Raw genomic sequence first — 22,773 nt, 5'->3', positions numbered from 1 at the left:
TGATGTACTCCTAAAAATCCACAATTTCACATAAATTCTCTTCAGTACATGGCAGGAATGTAGAAATGCCATAGCTCCAGTTATTCTTGGTTTCCAGTTTTGTTGCTGTGCCAGTTATCTCTGTTCTAACTGTAGTGTAAATCTTTTCTTTTGTGTGCAGACTGCAGATCTGTACAAAGCTGCATAAAGTAAGAATGCTAGATGATATTGCAAATCTTTTCCCAATATTTATAAAGTTTCTGAAGCTGTTTCTATCAGAAAATTAGATTAAAAAATAGAAATTAAATTAGTGTTAAAAAGTGATTTTTAAACAAAATCTTATGGTGTCATTGTGTATAAATATATTGTCAAACAGAAATAAAATATTAGTATTATTGCCACTATTTAAAGGCTGATTGATTTTCTAATACCTATGTGAGGAATCTGGAAAATTACTTTTATTGTGGCCTTTGTCAGTTCTAAGGTAATTTAAAACACACGTCAATTGTGCCTCTCTTTAAAATGCATCTCTGAGGGGAAGCAGCACAAAGTTGTCCTTGAGTAAATAAGAAAGCCAAAAGGTTGTGAAAAGCCACCAAATAAAACCAGTGCTAGAGTGTCAAAGGCAAATGCCTTCAAAGTTTTGAGTAACTCAGACTGTACCTGACTGGAAAACATGACCTGTGAGTAAGGATACCAGAGAAACCTCTTAGATGTCCTCAGGAGAACAATAAAATAGCAAATGCTTGCTGTTCTTTTTTCCTTTCCCCTTCTCCTCTTCTCTTTAAGTTTTTAGGGTTTGGGGTTTTTTTGGTTTTTGGGGGTTTTTTAAAGCTATCTTTTGTTAGATTCTAAGAAAATCTTAATTCAGGCCAAGCTGAGCTTCAGACGTGGTCGATATACGGAGTACACGGATAATTTCTGCCATGCAACCCTGCTCCCATTGCATCAATCAGAATCCCTAGGAAATACACGGTACAGAGGATTAAAACATAATGGGAGGAGTATTGGGAAGCTTGTGGGAGCACAGACAACCAACCCACACAGAGCTGATGATGTCCTTTTATTATCAGATCTGTGCCAGAATGCAACATCTCCTCCCCTGGGTAATTTTCACAGTTGCTCCTTGCAATGTGGGGAATTTAAAATGTCCACACCTCATTCATTGCATAAACATTCTTTTTATATTTTGGCAGTTTTTACTTGTGCCTAGGAACACAAAGCACTGTTGATATTTTGTCAGTTCATTTTTAACTGATAATTTTGAAAAGTTAAAATTGTGAAAATATTAGGGCTGATTCTTTTCTGGCCTAAAAGAATGATTTGGCTGTTCTTTAAATTAAGGACATTGTTTTTAAAGTAGTATAAACCAAAAGCTATCATTAGGTGAGAAATACGAAATTATATTATCCATACCTAGATCATTGAAACAAGTAAGAGTTTCTGGCATTCCATTTTTACAAACAGCATAACTAATAAAAAGATTTCATGGCTTCTCCTCTTTGATGTCTCCACTGAAAGATTTTTCATTTCAGTAGCATTCTTTTTGTTTCTTTGGAATGTATTTCACACAACTGCTTCCTATCACAAATCAGGCTGGGGGAAAACGTCGTTACTATTTGCAATTAAATCAGTTTCTGTTTCCATGAAGGCCTCAGCAGCACTGCCAGGAGCGCTCTCTGTTCTCTGCCCCTCCTCTCCTCCCTGGTGAGGCCATTAGAGGAGGTCTGGGTGGGTTATGAGGCTGCAGTGGAATCAACATGCTGAAAATGCACCCAATTGAGGGGCAGTTCATTGCAGCTTTCTCATCCCCGAGCTGACAGTCTGGCTGATGGAACAATGTGCTGTGATTCCAGAAAATCACCTCCAAATCAGCCTCTGTGAGGCCAGGGACAGATCTTTCAGACAGGAACCCAGGACAGGGGTTTGGAATGCTGTTGGCAGTGAGTACTGAGATGGTCCTTGTGTGCTGCATGTCGGTGAAGCCTTATAGAATCAGGGCCTTGTGACCCTTGTAAAACCCTGGCTCAGGCCTGCTACTTCAGCTAAGTAGAAGAGAACTATGGACGAGTGATTCAGCTGGAATAGAGGTAGAGAGATGTGAGAAAAGGATCCTACACCTGTGAGAAAAGAAACTGGTACCTGTGAGAACTGAATCTGTACCTGAGAGACTTATTCTACAAGAATGTAAACATTTTTAGGGAAGAAAATCTTTGGCGAACACGTACACGAGCAACTACTGACCCATGAACTGAGTAGCAAAAGGTTATGAACCAATTAGAATTTAACACAATGCTTTTAGAAACCATATAAATACAAGCTGTGAACAATAAAGGGAAGTTATTTATTGCATGAAGAAAAGGTGTCTTGTCTGTCTCTACTGCAACACTTGTGCTCTTGTGAAATCATTTTGCAGCCTGTGAATTTTCACATGTATCTTTGTCCTCAGTTCCCAGGTAGCAGGCACATCTTGGTAGCATCTGTGAAAAACCTGGAAGTCAAGGTTTTCTCTCTGCTGTGTTGTTTGTTTGTTTGTTATACTGATGCCTTAGAGGGCTACCTAGAAAAGGGGGCTAGACAGAGCGAAGACAATAAAGTGGGTATTTATTAAAGGCCTTCAATAGACACACCATGGGCAGCGAAAAGCCTTGCAGAGGCTACACCCCAGATGAACAGTGGCCATAAGTTTTTCAGACAGATATAAAATTGGTCTATTTGCACATCAGGGGTTTATCCTCCAATTAATTACAGCTCCAGGTAATGAAGTCATGTACCCCCAGTTTGCTCTCCCCAATTCACTTTTGTTTATACTTTTCAGAGCCTGAGGCAGATTGTGTCCTTGGTTCTCAGCTTAAAAGGATTGTTTTGTCTGACCACACTGTGAAGAGAGCTTACTAACACTCTATATGGAGTTCAGAGTTTTACACTAATGCAGTACAGAATCTGAAAAATATAAAAGCTAAAATCTTAAAGCATGAATATGAGCCGCAAATATCCCCGGGCATCTTACCCCAGTGGGTGGGGACAGCGTCCAGATTCCACAGAAACACCAAAGGAAATTCCTGAACTCTTTTTACAGCAATAGTTTCACCCTTGGAAGGGACAGCAGCCTGTTCATAGATCTTTGGTAAATCACACCAAAGGGTTTCTGTGTCAATCCTGGAGACAGGGAAGGTAGGGAGGGTGATCTTTTCTCTTTGAAAAATGAGTGCCAATTGAGAACATTTTGCCAGCTTTGTTATCCATGATCCAGGCTAAATCCTGCTTGTCTGCCTGGAGCAGTCTATTCGACGCTGCTGGCAATATTTAACAGTGTCCTGTAAGTAGGATTTATGATTTTTGTGTAGGGTGAGAAGAGCTGGCAGAAAGCAGTGAAACAATTGGCATGCAATTAAATCCTTCAGATGATTATCCCAGCTGAGCTCTTCCCAAAATGATTGCCAAGCTAATTTAAATATGTGGCAATATCAGTACTATCGAAGACGGCTACACACATTTTTTTCTTCTGAATTTTAAGTTGAGAGTTTTTATTATGAGCTGGCTCTTTACAGAAACAGTGTAAGACAAGGTTCCTGTACCCAAGATTTTACAGATAAGTCCGAGCAGTAAATACATAAATATTTATATATATACACATATCTTAAAAAAATAACCCACAGAAATTGTTTCTCATCTATACATTCTGAGATTTTTTATTGGTAATGCTTTTTTGAAAATCAGATTTTTGGAAACCTCCAAGTGTTTTGGAATGAGAAGGAATCATTTTTAAATCATTTTTTAGAGAAGAACAATTAGTCTGGCTATGTATGTATATGGGCAGAGGATGAAAATTCAGTACCTGTACTGAAAAATATGAAAGCAAATGTTCCTTTCAAATAATGAAATACAAAATAATTGTAGATGTTTCAGCCCAAAAGATCACATCTTCCTCTGGCACAAGATAATACAATATTTGCCAAGTTCCCAGATATGGTTTTCCTTAGGAAATCCATGTAAAAGGCCCATTGTCAAGGACTTTGTCTTAACCACATTCCCTAACCTCAGGATAAGGAAAGAATTCTGCTTTTACTCTGATCTCCTTTTCAAAAAATACAGAAAAGAAGCAGTGTGTATGTGGAGTTATCTTGTTGATTGTCATGGTAAAAGTTTATGTTCTACTCAGGATCCAAAATTGAACTTTTAATAGAAATTTATTCATAATTCATATGAACTATATCCATATTTTCCCTATGTACATATTTTGTGCTCGGCTTGCAATGTAAATAAACATTTCAGGATTTTGTTATTGCTGTATAGCTAGAACTTGAACCTAAATAATCTCACTTTCACAGCTGAATTTAGTGCAAATAGTGAAACTGTACAAAGATAAAAAGCAATTAAGGCTATTATCTTAGTAACATAAAAATAGTTCCATCAGACACAAAGGAGCTAATTTCCTGCTTGAATGTCTTGGCCATTTAACATGCCTTCAATGTTATAGGTTAAGATGGAATATTTTAAATAAATGTTTTGGGTGTGTACAGCATTTTTGACAGCGCTCAATGGCACAGTGCTGCTATCTCCCCTGGCCTCATCTGTGGGGAGCTCTGAGGGAGGAGATTAAAGGACAGAAACTTTTTGGAACTGCAAGGAGCAACCCCTAAACTGCAATGCATGGGGAAAGCTGTAGTACCCATGCAAAGAATGGCTAAAAACCACTGAAACCCCACAAAGCTGATAAAATGTCTGTTTCTTCACCCAAAGTATGTCTAAAAAGTGCCTGTGTGTGCCAGTTTGGGACAACAGGATGCTTTTTTTCTCCCTAACTACTCACTTTCTGTCACAGCACTTACCTGTCTTTGAAAGAAGAGGGGGAAAAACCCAATTAAATTTCTTGCTGAGGATGTGTTCATTGTGCACTGCAGTTGCACATTGTACTACGAACCCTTCATGGACATAAGTAAACACTTCTTTAAAGAGCTGGTGGTATCTGTCAGTGCAAGAAAACAGGTAGCAACCTCAGGATTTTATTGTTAATATTTGCAATCCTGCAAAGAACGAATCAATTAAAGACGGTGCCTAAAGCACAAAGGGCAGTTCCTGACATTTTTCCTGTATATTCAGATTCTTACTAGTAATCAGTTTGTCTCTGGCTGTAGGAAAACACTGTCCTTCTCAAGAAGAATACCTATGGTCAAGGTAAACATAGCATGAAATATTGTTTTCCTCCTTATCTTTGCCTGAGTGGCAGAGTGAACAGCTGAAGAAATGGGAATATTTTCTCTTCATAGGGTATTTCTTTTGATTTTGTTCTGCTTCACTCAGACTGCCTGCTCAGTCTATCATGTGCTAGCAGACAACCATGGCTCTCTGTGAATTATTTCTCACCACACCTTTTCATGAGAGGGCCTGATTTTCAGCACACAGAGTGGATTGTCTTTAACCTTTACTCTGAGCAACTTGGGCAGCAGCTTTTCCACAAATGCTATACTCTTTATTTCTGTCCTTATGGAAATGCAGGAACATTCTTCTGACTGTGACATGCCTGCTGTATGACAGGAGGCTCCGGGGGAAAAGTGGAAAAGTGTAGCTTGGATTCTCACCCTGCAAAAGTGCTCGAAGCAGGGGCTGTCAGGTGTATACTCAGGAGAGAAGTATTTCTGGGGGAAAAGACACAAATCTCAGAATTCTACTTGTTTTTACACTGATCTTTTTCAGACTTGACAATTTCCAAACAAACTCCAGAACAAACCAGACATTATGGCAAAATACCTCTGCAGTGTACTGAGTTGATTTGTCTTGCAAAATAGAAAACCATCCTTTTGCACAATTAAAGATGCATAAAAAGGTAAAGATGTGACTTTCTACCTCCTCTTGCTGATATTGCCATCTAGGTGAATTTTAAGTCTCTTCTTTTTAAATCTAACAAGAGTACAGTTTCAAGAGCTAGCAACAATTTTTCCTTGCATTCTGAAGAGCAATGTTGAAAATGTCTTTGAAAAAGCTAAGCTAGACACGAAGTTGCTTCTAACAGGGCAGACAAAATTACTGTGACTTCACAGGGGTTTTGGGTGCATTTTGGCCAAGTTTGTACTATTGGTTTTTTTTCATTGCTGTAAATACTGCATTGAAGTTCCCTTTAAGATCCAGGCAAAGTCTATTAGCACACTCAGCTATGCAGCAGCAGTACAGGAATGGAAAAAGGGCACAAAATGTTTTCCATCAAGAACAGAACTCTGTAGGAAAGGTTCCAGACCCTAGTGAAGCCATAAGGAATTGAGCTTATTCTGTCTCTCTGTATAATTACAGACAGGTAGAGTTGAAGACTTAAATATCTGCCTAGATAGAAATAGTGATTTGTTTTTTTCTACGAGCCAAATGGGAAAGTTCCTCTGCACCACAAGAAACCAGATAAAACAAACCATCACTAAATGAGATGGAGCAGAAACCAAGTGGTATTTAGGAATATTTTAAAAAGAGATTTCTGATCAGAAAAGATGAGAAGGCAATGCAGCTCTCACAAAAAAAAAAAAAAAAATTAGATTTCTTTTCTAAATCCCTATTATCTCTTCTCATGTCACATACATACCTCAAACTAAGCAAAAGCAGGAACAAAGGGAGTTATGGCCTTAACACCTTTGTATTCTACTGCAAGGAGTGCTAAGAAAAGCAAAAAGAATGCTGTCAATTATTTGCCTTTCTTCTAGTTCTATTCTAATACTGTTCTTGCAGGCTATTGTAAAGGAAAAGAGGAAAAGGAGAATTTACTAAAGGTATTGCAGCTCTGTTGCCATTAAGATCTGTAACCTCCTGATATTCTGAAAGCTTTTGACACCAATACAGATGAGTAGAGGTGAAATACAAATGTTTTGAGGAAAACTGTTATACAGAATTCAGGAAAGCTTTAGAAACGAGTGAAAGAAACTTGAGAAGGAATGCATGTAAACCGATACTGAGATGTGCAGTTGGAAAGCTCCAAGAAGAAGGGGTTGGTTAGCAACTGTTCCTTTCCCTGGCACATGAAATCAGAGTGCCCCTTGATTGCTGTACTAATTAAGGGTCTCATTAGCGTTTCAAATGGAAGGTTTAATTTCTTCTAAACTGCATGTGGAATCCTATCCTTCCAGTTTAACCTAGAGACCTTCAGGATCATCAGCTGCCTTAAAGATCCTGGGACAAAAGAGATGGTGCTGGGCATCCTTTTTCCTGCACAGCTTCAAACTGCACAACACACATTCCTATTATGCCTCTTTTTCTCAGCTGCATGTACTTTGACACTTCATCTCTCTCGCTGAGCCCTGCTGCAGCATTTCAATGTAGAAGCAAAAGAGGAGAGAACAGCTGCTTGGGTTCACGTTCCCTTTGAGGGCTATCAGCAACACCCTGCAAACAGTGGCTAGGAGTTTCCCTGTCAAACTAAGTGAACTATCCCATCCTTTCTTTCAATCATGCAGAGTTCCTGAACCTAAAGTGTATCAAATGGAACTACTGGTCACACAATGTGCCTGCTCAAGAAGTTGTTTTTAACTCACATCTCGTAAAAAGTGACACACACCCTCGACTAATGCCCCTGGACCATCACGTTCCTTCACTTTTGCAGAGCCCAGCTTCAAAACTTGGTATGTCCAGCTACTGCTCCCAATTCAAAGCTCCTAAAACAGAAAGTATGTGCTGGCCTTCACTTTGTCCTAGCAGCTTTTAAAGTGCAGCACACGCAGGGCTGTGTGCTCAGCGCTGGGGACCCTCATGCACCGTCAGACTCACAGAGTCCAGTTACAAAGAGAAGAACGTTCAGCAGCTGGTCCCACAGGAGAAACTCTAGAAGAAAGAGGAGCGCTGGAAATCACTTTCCTTTTGCAGCCGTATAAATTGTACAGCCAACAGTGAGACAATTCGTCTTCCTTCACATGCAGAATCACAGGTCTCTTCCTTCTATGCAGGATCACATGCTTTCAGTCTCGAAGAGAGCATCCACAATAGAACCTCGACACTGCTCTCACAAGAACGGTGCCGGGACAGAAAAACGCTCGGCTTTTTCCTGGGCACTGACAGAAAAAGAACCACACGATGGCGGTGTGGACTTGCAAAACAAAACGCACCTCGCCTATCTAAAGTACCCAAAGCGCAGGTCCAGGTTGAAATCGCACTGCGCTCAAATGAACTGTCAGAAAAAGATTTCGCTGCTCTCCCGAATACAAACTCTTATTTGCCCCACACTCAAACTGCAACACGAACTCCTTTACACTAATACATTTCTTCACTCTCACAGAGCTCAGCTACAAACTTGAAGCTATCCGGCAAAAGCAAAGCTCACGAGTGCCAGCTGAGAATGCTGGTGCTGGTGCTGCCCTACAACCTCAGCTGCACCCAAAGAACTGCTCCTCACACTGCTCAATTTGGCATGTGGTTTCCACTTCACAGAGGTAGCCTTTTCCAATTTTGGCAGTGCACTTATTTCGGACAAGGTAAGCAGCTACACTCAGGATTGGTGTGCAGCTGGTAGGAGCGCTCCAGACAGGTAATGCCCAGTAAAAGTGTTCTAGCACCTTTGTACTGTCTCATTTCCTGGATGTTGTTTATTCCGGAGGAGAGGATCTAATTTCTTTTGAGATGGGCTTATAGTTCTTCTCTTTGGCAAAGAAACCAATTTTGGATGTGCAGGTTGGGTGCTCTAAGTGACATTTAATGGCTTTCCCTAACAGGCACTGCTGTTGGTTAGAGCTGTTGAACTGTTCCGGTGGGAATGCAAAAGCCAAGTTGTTGAGCTTTCTGTCCCGGGTTCTTTTAGTGTGTGAGCAGTCACTGGTGCCATTCCATTTGGATCCTGGCTCTGTGAGACTGAAGGATGATGGTTTATGGAGCTGAGAAGTGCAGCTAGTAGGGTGTGTACTGGTGGTTCTTTGGGTGCAATTGAAGTTGTAAGCCGCAAGAGCTTTCTCAGCCGGCACTTTTATGAGCTGTGTTTTTGCTGGATGGTTTCAAGTTTGTAGCTGGACTGTGCCAGAGTGAAAACATTTATTAGGACAGAGGAGCTCATGTTGCCGTTTGAGTGTGGTGCAAATACGAGTTTATATCCCAGCTGCAACAATATGTGGAAGGGGAAGATCAGCGGAATCTTTTTCTCCCGGACTGTAGAGCAGTGACGTTTCCAGCTTGGCTCTGCACTTGAAGTGGTTTAGAGCAAGGCCGGCAGCGTTTCCTTCTTTTGCAAGCCCACATCGCCATCGTACGGCTGGTTTTATGAGCGCTGACAGTGCCCAGGGAAAAGCCAGGCCTTCCCCTTGTTATTGGCACTTTCCTTATCAGCTGTATCTGGCATCACATCCACTGCTAATCGAGGAGTTTCCAGGTGGGAGTCGGGCTCTGCTCCCACGCAACAAGGCACAAGACATGAGGAAACGGCCTCAAGGTGCACCAAGAGAGGCTCGGGCTGGACACCACGAAGAATTTTTTAACTTAAAGAAGAATTCTTTCTTGGACATCGGGATCGGCTGCCCAGGCTGCCGGTGGAGCCACCGTCCCTAGAGTCACCGCTACACCCTGAGGTGCTGCAGGAAACACTGGAGGCATCACTCAGTGCAACAGACCGCTCCCCCCGATCTCCACAGTCCGTGCCACGCTAATGAACTCTGTGACTTCTTCATTACCTCGGCGACCCCTCCGATCGCCACGCTAATGAACTAATAACTATTTAATTAACCTGGCGGCCTCCGAGGGGCCCCGCCCCGCGCAGGCGCGCTGCGCACGCCGCCCCGCGCACGCGCCGCCCCGCCCCAGCAAGACACAAGATGGCGGCGGCGACGCGCTGCGCCCGCGGGCTGCCAAGGGCAGGTGAGTGTCAGCCCCGCCGGGCCCCTCACGGCTTCTCACGGCCCCGCCGGGCCTCGCCGAGCCTCGCCGAGCTCCGCCCGCCCCTGCGGCTCTGCCCCAGCCCGGGACGCGCTCCGCTCCCGGCTCGGCGCGAAGGGAGCTCGCACCGCAGCGGCTGGAAAGGAGCTGCCGAAAAATGCTCTGGGGGCGCGGAAATGATGCTGTTTCGGCCTCCCTTCTCCCTAGGGAGCTGGGGGTCGGAACACAGAGGGCTCGGGATGTAGGTGCGGGTGTCGCGCTGGGGCTGTCATCGCCCTGTAAGATAAAAGTTTGGATTCCTTTTGCCGTTTATTAGGTGACTGTGACCTTTGGGCCATGATCTATGGTAAAGTTCAGCTACCAGTATTATATTTAAAGCGTATGTTTGGGTCTTTGCCTCCGTTTAAATTGATTCTGCCCGCACTCTTGAGTAACATGCGATATGGCAGACGGGTTTTGTTGGTAAAGGGCAGGGAGGGTTTTAATATCCTTTTAGTGGGAGCGGTGTGTTCTTTATTTACCTAAGTGGCTGTCAGAGTGCCTTTCAGGACAGAATAGGAGATGTGGTGTCTTTTTCCAGTTCATGGAGTTGGCAGAGAACAGGGATAGACAAACTTTTGGGCAGAGAAAAAGGCACTTTGGGTTTGCTGTGGGTATTTGAGCTTTAATTTATACAATGACAGAATTATTTGGATTGGATGAGATTTCAGGTATCATCTGGTTCCAACCCCTGCCTTGAGCAGGGACACCTTCCACACTCCCAGCTTGCTCAGAGCCCCATCCAGCCTGGCCTGGAACACTGCCAGGGATGGGGAAGCCACAGCTGCTCTGGAAAGTGGAATTTGAAGCAATGATTGGGAGTATAACCATAGCTGGTGATCATTTATGGCAGCCAGACCTCATAGAGTTATGGAATAAGGGAACGTGGTTATCACTAAACACCTTACAGCAATAGGTAAGCTCAACAGGGGAATACAGAAAAGTGGGAGAATACAAAGCAGTACTTAGATATTATTTGTTGGTGTGACAGTGAAGAGGCATTATGAAGAGCCTGCCACCAATAATTTTTGGTGGCAAAAAAGCCAATGAGTAGTTGAAAGATATAAATCAGTATTGATTATTTAACTTTTAGTGGCTCTCAAACTGCCTTTCAGGACAAAGTTGGAGACACAATGTCTTTTTCCAGTTTGGGGAATATGGAGAGAACAGGGATAGACAGACTTTTGAGTAGCAAAAAACCTTCAGGTGCTAAAATCTGGTTGGACTTTCTGGTTTGAGTTCTGCCAGCTGAGGTAACAGAATATAATTTATGCCTCAACACACCCTGTCCTCTTGATCTTCTGAACATTGTGGCTACAATGTTGGTGCCCCTGTGTAACTGGTAATTCCTAACCACCTTGGGATAAAACCTTCTTCAGTGTGCAAGTGTCAGGTTGCTCCCAGTCCCATCCAACCAGGCCTTGGACACTTCCAGGGATGAGGCAGTCACAGCTTCTCTGGGAAACCTGTGCCAGGGCCTCACCAGCCTCACAGGGAACAATTTCTTCCTGATATCCCATCTAACCTCATCTGTCAGTGTGAGGCCATTCCCCCTTGTCCTGTCACCACATGCTGTTGTATATCAGTATCCCAATGACGTCCTGCCTCCTTGGCTCCCAGGTATCTCCTTGAGGAAAGGAACAGCTTTGAGGCAGCATCCCATGGATCATGGATCTGGCTGCTTGCATCTCTCCCTATGTCCTTGCTTTGGAGCTGTGACACAGGAAGATTGCTTCCTCTGCTATATTTTATGTTTATACTGAATAGTCTTTACTTGCTTCACCTTAAACTCACAGTAACCTCTTTAAAAACTGGTAACCTTTGTCTGCTCCTTCCCTCTCTCAGTTTGGTCCTTAACTTTACCAACAACTTCCCAGGCCTGCTCCCCTCTGACCTCTCCAGACATCTCTTAAACAGCCTATCAGGAGTCTCAGCATGGGATATAAGAGAAAAAGGATCTGTGACCAGAAAATCAATATAACTTCTGAGTTAGCAGTGCTGAATCCCAATTAATGTCCCGAAATCTCTCCTGTTCCCTGTTGCAGGCCATGGAATTTCTGTCCTGACTGCAGCACCGTCGGTGTTGCAGCAGCACCGGCAGGTCCATCACGCCGTGATCCCTCATGGGAGAAGTGGAAGATCCTCTGTCAGTGGCATTGTGGCCACTGTCTTTGGAGCCACAGGTTTCCTGGGACGATACGTTGTCAACCGCTTAGGTAATGCTCACCAGGAGAGCTGGTTAAAAAAGCTGCCCAAAAAAATGTTTAATGGAACTAATTCGTCTTTAGGAGGTTGCATGGTGATGGAGAAGTCTCTGGCATTTTGAATCTTAAATGTGTTTTGCAGTCTGCTTAAGTTCCAGCATGTGACAAGTAGTAAAAAGTGGTTTAATCAAGAAAACTTTGGAGCTTTTGAAGGTTAAGGTCATTAGAAGAAGTCCTACTCCTCTGTAGAATGCAAGTCTGAGGAGAGCTACAGCATGTATTTGAGTCTTCTGGTTTTAGCCTTATTGAGACATATTACTAAAAGGTTTGCAGGACTTTGATTGGAATTCTTCAAAATTGCCCTTTTGAATTTAAATTTTGGAGAATAACCCATGCTGCTTCTTTCCCCTCCTTCTTTTCATGCAATTTAAAAAATGTAAATCTCCTTGTGTATGTTCCATATTTTAGGTATTGTGCAATGTTTATAGGACACACAGTTTTTGTTGTTGTTTGTTAACAAACTTTGGCATTTTGTCCTACAAGCCTAAATATTAAGGAAAGAATCCTGTTTAAGAATTTGAATTACATAGGTTCAAGAAGAACCTTAGTTCTGTTCCACCTTTAGTTTTGCAGATATGCATTCAAGATAACTATGTCTAATTGGAGTGCTTTAATGCCAGGGGGAAAAAGGGAGATTTGTTTATTCAGAAGTTCATCTACTTAAAGGGATGCATTTGTTTGAAACTTTGGGGTTTTGTGGTCCTTTAGGTCGCATTGGCTCTCAAGTCATCATCCCCTATCGCTGTGATCAGTATGACCTGATGTATCTGCGGCCCATGGGAGACCTGGGGCAGCTTCTCTTCATGGTGAGTCTGGCTTGAGATAAAGCACAAACCCCTGCCTGTACGAGGCAGCCAGGGAATCCTTCCTTCCCAAAGACACAGCTCCAGCTGTTGTTTAGCCTCTAAATGGAACTGGTGTGAAGGAGCTGGCTTTGGTGATGCCTGTTTGCACATTATCTCATCTTTTCCCCATTTGCTGCTCTGCTTGCAGGAGTGGGACTGTAAGGACAAAGATTCCATCCGAAGAGCCGTGGAGCACAGCAACGTGGTCATTAATCTGATCGGAAAGGAATGGGAAACAAAGTAATTTTCCTTTTTTTTCTTTCCTTATATATGATAGACTTGCACCAGGTATTGTAGCCATGTTTTACAGCCTGTGTGTGCAGTGATGTTGCCAATGTTCTTGGCTTCTTCGAAAAGGCAACCCCAATATTTTGCATATAAAATTTCTTTAAATGGTTAACTACAGTCCTGGTTGTGATCTGCTTTGGAAAAATGCATTCTTTCCAAAATTTTCCATTGTACAACTTTAGTTCTGTCAGAAAATTCAAATGTGCTACTTTCACATACCTCATATGTGTTCCCTGGATACCTTCCTATAGATCACAAAGCCTCACCAATTTCTTATATTTGTATTTACATTGACATTTTATTTATATTTGACTCATATTTATGTTTTCGTTATCACAGACATAAGAGTGCATCCTGTCACGTGGACAAAGTGATGAGTTGTAGCCTGCTAGAAAAAGCCATGATCAAACAGGAATAGCTGATGGAGAGTCCCTAAGATTGTGGCTAATAACATCATTCCTTGATAGAATTTTAGCACAGACAATATTAGCTACAGAAGCATTCTTTGATAATAATTTCTAAGAATAGTTCCTTTTTGAAAGCCATTTAAAAATTCCCATATTTTAGGTTAAAATTATGTGTAACAGCCACCTTCTCTGTGTGTGTGTTTGTGCAATTATGTCCATTTTTAAAAGCCTTGTGCAGAACTGCCAGACAAAAATTTAATAGTGAGATTTGCCTTTGTATGGTGCATAATTTTTGCTCTCGTAGTAGACAGAAAAAAAATGTAGATATCAGTTTCATATCTGTTTACAAATCTGATGCTTTTGTTGCCTTTTTTTTTTTTATGAACAGCCCTTTGATGTTCAAAATTTCTGGATTTGTGTAAAGTATCTTTATAGATTTATAGAAAAGACAGTTTATTTTATTATTAAAAGGAAGTGTGAGAACAACAACAGAAAGTTTCATTCTGTTTAAAAATCCCCAAACTTTGTTCTCTGTATAGTTTCAATAGATTCAGACAGACAAGTGGTGGTCCATGTTTAAAACTTTCAGACATTACAGCACTTCACCACTGTGTGGCACAAATGTTTTAATCACGTATTTTATGCATGTGGGTATCAGTGGTGGTGCTGAAACCCCGAGATCAATTTCTCTGGTTTGTTAAACACGAGGTCAGAGTAACCATTGTAATCATCCCAGAGCCTCTGAACAACTTGGTCTGGAAGAAAAGTAAGATTAGATGGAGAGATCAGTCCAAAAAAGCAAAGCCTGCCATGAAATACTTTCCTCCTTGTCTTGTACTTGTGTCCAGGCTCCTCTGTGTGTACTGTGTTGTTTGAAACTCCATGGTTACAGGAGGGATGTTGTTCGTTCCTGTGTGTTTCTAAATCTATTTTGGTGAGTAGAACAGGAGTGGTGGTTCCCAGGATCAGATTAGTTATTGAAGGCTCAAAAATAACTTTGTATTTTTAAGGCTTTCTTTGGACTCCAGTGGGATCTGAAGAGCTGTGGGAGGAGATAAGGACACAGAGGGAGGTGTTTGGATGTTTGTTACCCAAAGCAAATGGTCAAGATGCAGGGGTGCTTACAGGGACAATACAATGACATGAGAAGCCAATTCTCTTTCTTGCAGTCTTAGGATAGCTGAAAAGAGTTTTGGGATTGTTGGCAGCCTGTAAAGTTGATTCTGTATGGAGACAGAGCTTCTGTATTGTTCTTGATCAGATACTGAACTGGTTGACAGTATAACCCCCTGATTTAGGCCCCTTGAATGTCATAGAGTGAGGGGAGGATTTCTCCTTGCTTCTCCTGGAAGTCCCTTTCAGCTCTGAAATGGTTCTAAGTGCTCTGACAAATTGTTTTTCCATTGGCACCAGCATCTCTTTGTTCTCTGACTTGTTTTTGTCTGCTTCCCCCCTGCCAAGCACCTGCCCTGACTTGTGCTGCTCAGAAATTTTGAGCTTTTTGTAGTGTGATTAGTATGGCAAATCAAGGTAAATTTTGAACAGGATTTGTAAAAACACAGCCTTGCTCAGAGTTCAAGATGCAGAAGTGTTTCTTTTAATAAAAATAACCTGTTTTCACTTTCACTTGGGGTTTTCTATTTGTCAGACAAGTGGGCAAGAGAGTTTTTCATACTGATTTATTCTTACCAGGTGAAAAGGCAGAGAAGCTAAGATTGAAGATGACAGTTGCAATTTCACTTGCTTTTAATTTTTATTATATGAGAAATATGTCATGAAGGGAAATTTTGTTTCTAAGAAAGAATGTCAGTATAGGTTTTTGATAATATGTTCAAGTAATACGCAATAATTGCTTTGTGACTGATTGGCAAATTGTTGATTGCTCCTAAAGTAACATTTGGGTTTTGCCTTTCTTTAGAAACTTCAAATTTGAAGATGAATTTGTAAATATTCCTCAAAGTATCGCACAGATAAGTAAGGAAGCTGGTGTGGAAAAATTCATTCATATCTCTCACCTGAATGCAAACATGAGGAGTCCTTCCAAATACCTCAGGAGCAAAGTAAGTCTGGAATCCACTTCAATATATTTCCTGAGAACATACTTTGTGTTTGTTGTGGGCTTGGTTTTTTTCCCCAGCTAGGTCTGTTTGAAGAAAATCAGTGTATGAATTTACTAAAGACTCTTTTCTGCTGCTGAGAAATGTTTGGGCTTTCTGTGAGACCTTTATCTTAGGGCAGCATCTCAAGGATCAAATGGCTTGTATATAAATAATTTTTGTGTTATTGGTGGCATCATTTCTGTCAGTTCTGTAGTCAAGGATGCCTTCTGTTATGGAAGGCATCCACTTCTGCTTGGATTGAATGAATGTGTCTGTTTTATCTGACAGGCTGTTGGAGAGAATGTGGTGAGGGAAGAATTTCCAGATGCTGTAATTTTGAAGCCCTCTGAGATGTTTGGGAGAGAGGATCGATTTCTCAATCATTATGCAAGTATGTACTCTTGGAATAATAAACCTAAAATAAAATGTAAAATAATAAAACTTAAAAATAAAATGTGTGATTTGTGTAACTGCCTGTAGAGAGCAGAGAGACAACGGGATTTGCTTCTGAAAAGTAGGCAGGTGTGTTTTTATCAGGAATGTGTGGGATACATAGCAACATACTAAATTCTCACCTCTTGATAGAATTCTTTCTCAGTCTAGTTAGATGTTGGTCTTTGTTTTTATTTTTGTAATCACTTCATTTTGAAGGGTGGGTGTGTACTGAGCCATTCTAAGGAAACAGCAAATGCAGCTCTCCAATTGCAGTTTATAGAAAACTAAATGTGTCTTGAAAGAAATGGTGCTGCAATTGGCTGGGAATTCTTCTCAATTCTATTTTTTTTTTTAAGCAAAGTCAATTTTCAGAGGAGATCCACACTCATTGTGGTGTAAAATGTCTTGGTTATTCTTGTACTGAAAGGATTCCCAGATTTTCTCTTTCTTTTCCATCAGATATGCGTTGGTTTGGTGGTGTGCCTCTTATTTCTCTGGGCAAAAAAACAGTCAAGCAACCAGTCTATGTAAGTTTTCCATGAAATCCCAATCCCAAATCCTCGGTGGGTGGATGTGTTGGTCTGTAAACCACCTCTGAAAGAGGATTATGTGCATGTATTCCAGTCTTCTCTTGGTAACTGTTGGAATTTGTTCCTCACAGGTGGTTGATGTAGCAAAGGCAATTATTAATGCAATTAAGAATCCTGATGCAAAAGGAAAAACATATGCCTTGGCTGGGTAGGTCACTTTTTCTGATTCTAATTAACTATAGTACATCTTTTTGGTGTCACTTTTTGGCATGCTGCACAGTACGTTTAATTTCTTCATCCATGCACACAGTTTGAGCTGCAATAAATTCCACCTCCTTTTTGGGAGGAAAAATGGCTCAAGCTCTCACTGTGAGTACTCTGAAAATCCTAATCTGGGCCCCACTGCATTTCATGTGATGTATGTGCACACAAAGAAATAGGCAGCTAGGGAAACATGCTAGAGCATGGATTTGGGGAAAATTCTGGTAAAGCTGTGTGGAAACCACCTGGAATTAGAATGGCTTAGAGGCAGTGGATTTACAGTTAGAGACTGGATTTACAGGTTGCCCAGAGAAGCTGTGGCTGTCCCATCCCTGGAAGTGTTCAAGGCCAGGCTGGATGGGGCTCGGAGCAACTTGGGATAGTGGAAGGTGTCCCTGTCCATGGCAGGGGTTGTAATGAGATGCTCTTTAAGGTCCCTTCCAACTCAAACCATTTTATGATTCCCTGATCTCTCAGATCTTTTTTTGAGAACATGTCAGTTGAAAGCTCAGTTTCCATGCCTGTAACCCCAGACCTTGGCATCTGTGAGATCCTGGGTTTATCAGACTGCTCAGCAGTGTGCTCTTGTGGTGTCATGGAGCTTTTCAGAATGTATTGGAATGGCAGCAAATTGCCTGGAATGCCAAGGGACATACCTGACAGCTCAGTCTGAGCCATCTAGAGAGCATAAAATGCCAAGGCAGAATCTGAACAAGAAAGGAATGGGAATTCCCAGTGGTTTATGTTACTCTTAGGCAGGTGGATGGAAGACTGACTGCCTCATTCTCTCCATCTTGAGAGAGGGGGACTGCATTTTTTTTTTTGACAATTCATCTTGCTTTTAAAAAGAACAAGATATTCTTAGTCCAGTAATGACAAGTGAATCGATTTCCCTGCAGCCAATTCCTTCCAAAGATGGGATGTCTTGTTAATAAGGTGTCCTTAATTCTCCATTTGCTTTCTGGCTTCCAAGTGGGCTTGAACAAACTGTCACAATGCTGAAAGTCCTGAGTTCAGGATTGGAGTCAGCATGGAAGGAGGCACATTCCAGGTGTGCTTTCAAAGCACACAGAATGCACTTCATCCAGTGTGGTTGTGGTGGATTAGCCTTGGCCAGCAGCCAAATGCCCACTGTTCTTTTCCGCCACTTCTTTTCCATGCTTTTCCCCAGCTCCAGGATGGGCCCTTCCACAGGCTGCAGTCCTCTAGGATAAACCTCTCCCTGTGAGCCACGGGGGAATCTCTGCTCACTGATTATTTGGATTGAAGAAACAGGCTTTTTGTAGCCTTGGGGTGGAGGGTTTAAAATATGCTTGGTTTTTTTACCTCTTGCTGCAAATATTGAAGTGTAGCTGACTGAGGTGTGACGTTTGCTGCTTTCCCTTGCAGCCCTCACCGGTACCTCCTGTACGACATGGTCGAGTACATCTACGCCATTGCCTACTACCCCTTCATTCCCTACCCGCTGCCACGGCCTCTCTACCAGTAAGTGGGGCCCTAATTCAGTGAGCTCCTGGCAGCACAGGAGCATAAATACCTGTTGCATGGCTTATTTACTCTGCCCACTTGTTGCTGAACGTGATGGGGTTGCAGAAGTTGCCTTTCCTGAGGTGCTTGTTAGCCAGTTTTGAGCCTTCACCTCGGGGACAGGCCTGCATGTGATGGGCTGGTACGTGAAATGCACACTTGTAGTGAGCTCAGCATAGCTGTTCATTCCAGAGTCACTTCTCCCTGACATCTAGGGAAGGGATGAGAGGACATAGCCTCAGGCTGCACCAGGGGAGGCTCAGGTTGGACATCAGAAGAATTTCTTCCCAGAAAGGGTGTTTGAACATTGGAATGGGCTGCCCAGGGAGGTGTTCAAGAAACACACGGACATGGCACTCAGTGCTCTGGTCTGGTTGGCAAGGTGTTGGTCAGCAAAGGTTGGACTTGGTCATCCTGGAGGTCTTCTCCAACCTAACTGACTCTGATTGAACAGCTTTGCTAAGCCAAGAAGTAGCAAAAAGTCCTTATCTGATAAAACTAGTAGCAAACCAAATGATTTTTAGTAATACCACAGGGAAAATATGTGTGTATGTTGCTGACTGCAGGCCCTGACAGATGTGCTGGATTATTATTTGGCATCCTGGTCCTCCTCGTTTTTAGAACAATGTGAATTTACAAGCTTAATAGCTTAATCAGTCACCAGAGCTAGAACCCTCCTGCCAGTAGGACTGAGGCTTGGATCTTGGAGGTGCTGATGGATAACATCTAGAACATCCTAAACTGTAGTGGCTGTTCCTCTGTTGGCTACAAGAGGCACCAGGTTATAACATGGCTCAGGTGGCTCAGAGCAGTTTGTTAAAAAGGTGCTGTGTGGGTGCTTTTTATTTACATTTGCTGCAGTCCATGTAAAGCTTTTTTATTTATGGACTAAACTAAGTGATGTTTTTGAGAAAAGAATGCACCTAAAAGGCAGGTGAGCCTGGTTTATTTGCAGTAACTCAGTAACACCCTAATCTGCCAGGTGAGCACTTCAGCAAGAGGTCCTGCCTGTTCAGTACAAGATTCTGCTGTTGGTCTCGAGTCACTGAGCAAGAGCTGTAGCATTATTTTCTTTTCCCTGTCAGATTTCCTTTCTCTCAAGGGAAACTTCATTTCTGAAAACTGCAGATATCCCAATCCTCATCCTTTTTACAGATTGCTCCAGATTATACCAGCTTGTTTGTGTTGCTGATAACTCACTGAGTTGTCAGCAAGTTTGTTTTCTCCTGGAGCCTTTGAATCCAACTTGGTGACTAATTGGATTGCTGCCTACACTGGCAGGGAACAGAGTTTGGATGGAAGGCAGGGGCAAGACTAAACCCTCTGGTGTGTGGGGAATTGGATGTGGTATTTACTTTCCCCACCCACTAATGCTCATTTTAACTTCTAGAGATTTGCTTCTCCATTCCATCCAAAGTAAAATAATACAAGATGCAATAATTCAGGAAGAGTTAATTACCACAAACACAAATAAGAACTTGGTGGCTGACACATCTAGTGCTTTAATGAACTCAGAGCTTGCAGGAACAGCTTCAGAACAAGGTCTTGCTCACTGTCTATTAAGTCTGAAATAATTTTCACCAGATTTCTGTGTATCTGGATAAATGACTGCATTTTTGCAATATTTCTTCTGTTCACAGTTTAGTTGCAAGATTCTTTGAGATGAATCCATTTGAACCATGGTTGACACGGGACAAGGTGGATCGGGTAAGTGTGGGACCAGCCAAAAATCCCTCTTGGGAAATATTTCATTGTGCATTTGTAACTCCCACCTCTGGTTTTGCATACATGGAATTGAAAACAGCCCAAAGTTGAGGTTGGATGAGCAAAGTGAGGGGAGGCAGTGCTCCCCCTCTTAGTCCCTTTATGTACCTCTAGATGCACTGAAATTACTTCCATAATCCAGGGAATCGTGTTCTTAACAGCTGAACTGACACCCTGCACACGTTCCAAAATCTCACTTTACATTCAAGTGTATTTCTTGGGAGAATGTTGCCACTTCATGTTTATTCCTCTCTTCTCAGAGTGTTTCATTGGGGGTGGAGAAATAAGTTGCAAAAAACCAACTGCAAGCAAGGAAAAAGTAGGAATTAGCAAGTATTAGTGTCAAAATCTGGCATATGTGTAGGCTAGCAGGGATAGTCACGCACATCCCCTAAACATTCTGCTTTCTCAGTTATGGAGTGACTCTCCCAACTGTTTTGCAGCATTGGAATTTCAATGTATTTTGTTATAACACAGTATCAATAGCCTACTTAACCTGATTGTCTCCCAGGATATAATTGTAACATCTCCAAAACCCTTTCTTCCAGCTGTCTTTGTGGTTTCTTGAGTTACATTTCACAAAATAAGCCTACATCAAATAATTAGAACTGCTGCAGGTCAGCTGTAGCATAGGTGGTGTAAGAGAGAGTTTCTCCATGTCACTTCTGGGTCTGATTGTTCCTCTTTCAAAGCTTTTCTTCAAGACTTAAATCTATACAATATTAGATGTGTGTGACTTAAAAGACCTTTCAAGGAACACCAGCATAAAAATCTCTTTTCTAGGATTAAGTCATGTGGGTTGCATATATGGTAATAGAATTAACGATTTGTCCTGTACAGAACCATGTTCTAAACCATAAACAAATGGTTTGGAGCAAATGAATCTACCAGAGGTGATAATTCAGCACATTTTCTTGACAAATCAGAATATCCATAATGGGAGTTCAAGGATAGCTTTGGAGTTCTGCTTAATTTTGTGATGCGATGCTCCTGATAACGTATAGAGAGAAAAGGAAGGCAGTTCCTGCATGGTATTTATTCCTGACTTAAAGCCTGAAGGACTTTTTGCTGAATGTAGAATACCTGTACCTCCTATTGAAGGTTTTGGTTATACTATACTATAATTACACAAGACCTTGTGTAATTGTACCACAGTTCTGTTTGAATCTTTCCTCTTCCTCTACTTCTTTTGGTAGGAGAATGATTGCATTGAGTGTAAAGCTGTTCATTTCAAGTGAATTGGTTTTTGTTTTTTCCTTACCCTCCCCATTCTTGTTGCAGTTTCACACGACAGACATGACATTTCCTGACCTGCCTGGTTTTGGGGAGCTGGGGATTGAACCAACCCCCCTGGAACAAAAAGCCATCGAAGTCCTGCGCCGTCACCGCAGGTTCCGCTGGCTGGACGCTGAGCTGGAGGAAGTGAAGCCAAAAACACAGCCCATGTAACAGCTGGCAAGAGGACACCTTAAACTGCCTTTGGATGACCCAACTTCTTTGGAGAACTGTGTACATACTGAGTAAAATGTATTAATCATGTAAACTGTATTTCAGCAGTGTTGTCTTTTCAGTTAAGGGGGGACTGTCACTGCAATGCAGATTTTCTCTCTGACACAAAAGCAAATAACATGGTTGCTTAGCTGGTGAGCAATGTTTTGAAGGTTGGGACTAGAGGGAATGTGCCATAACACTTTCTCCCTTGGCTCTTAAAGCAAATATATCACTGAGCTTACATGCTTAAATGGTTTCAAGAGTGTTGCAGTTTGAGATTAGGTCTCCCAGAATGAGCCCTTTCCAGTAGGGATTGCTGGGAATGCTGCTTACTCGGACTGTGAGATCTCAGACAAAAGCCCTGGTTTTAAGTTTTTGACTCTTCTGAACTTAGTTTTCTGTACTGAACACAGGTCTTAAAGAAAGTGCCAGCCTCCTTCCAGGGAGCTGTAGAGAGCCACAAGGTCACTGAGCCTCCTTTTCTCCATGTTAAACACTCCCATCTCCCTCAGCTGATTGATATAGCCAGAGAACAGAATCTCTCACTCTTTCTGTATTGCCAAACTACTGTGAAGCTCCTGGGCAAAGTGTTTCTCAGATTTCAAGAGCTTCCACATTTTGTTGTTCCACATCAAAACTGCTGCTGCCAATGTTTACTCTGTGAGAAGGAGGTGGGCTCTTGTGATAGTGTTTTTTGATCCTGCCTTTGAAGGAAGTACTCAATTTGGCTCTCATGGATTGTTTATTTTTTTTTGATAACATGAATTCAGTGCTTATTTTCTGCCAGTTCAAAAGCTAGGGCAAACTGGAAGTGAAGTGCATATTGTTGTGATTTGAGCCTCAACTTTTACTATTTTTGACTGCAAGCTTTTCTCTGTCAGACCCTAACTGTAGTCTCATTAGCACTCATTTGCTGAGTGTGGCCCTGATCTTGATTTATTGCATGTTGCTCACATCCTGCTGTGAAAGCACTCATGTTCCTGAGCTGCTTCACCAGAGTACAGAGATGCCATTAT

The 22,773-nt window shown here is 42.1% G+C and overlaps 1 protein-coding gene across 1 annotated transcript; it reads left to right on the top strand.

The window, feature by feature from the left end:
- The first annotated feature begins 9,348 nt into the window (after positions 1-9,348).
- Positions 9,349-21,809, top strand: NDUFA9 (NADH:ubiquinone oxidoreductase subunit A9). The gene is made up of 11 exons (XM_063395399.1): positions 9,349-9,789; positions 11,892-12,062; positions 12,819-12,916; positions 13,104-13,195; positions 15,569-15,710; positions 16,038-16,140; positions 16,644-16,711; positions 16,846-16,922; positions 18,365-18,460; positions 20,143-20,209; positions 21,548-21,809. Exons 1-11 carry the CDS (start codon positions 9,747-9,749, stop codon positions 21,713-21,715), a joined length of 1,125 nt encoding a protein of 374 aa, XP_063251469.1. The 5' UTR covers positions 9,349-9,746; the 3' UTR covers positions 21,716-21,809.
- Positions 21,810-22,773: the final 964 nt, after the last annotated feature.

This window comes from Prinia subflava, chromosome 4, assembly GCF_021018805.1.
Source record: "Prinia subflava isolate CZ2003 ecotype Zambia chromosome 4, Cam_Psub_1.2, whole genome shotgun sequence".
In the NCBI taxonomy this organism is placed as follows: domain Eukaryota; kingdom Metazoa; phylum Chordata; class Aves; order Passeriformes; family Cisticolidae; genus Prinia; species Prinia subflava.
Note: the sequence above shows the minus strand (reverse complement) of the source record. Positions and strands in the feature narration are given on the sequence as shown.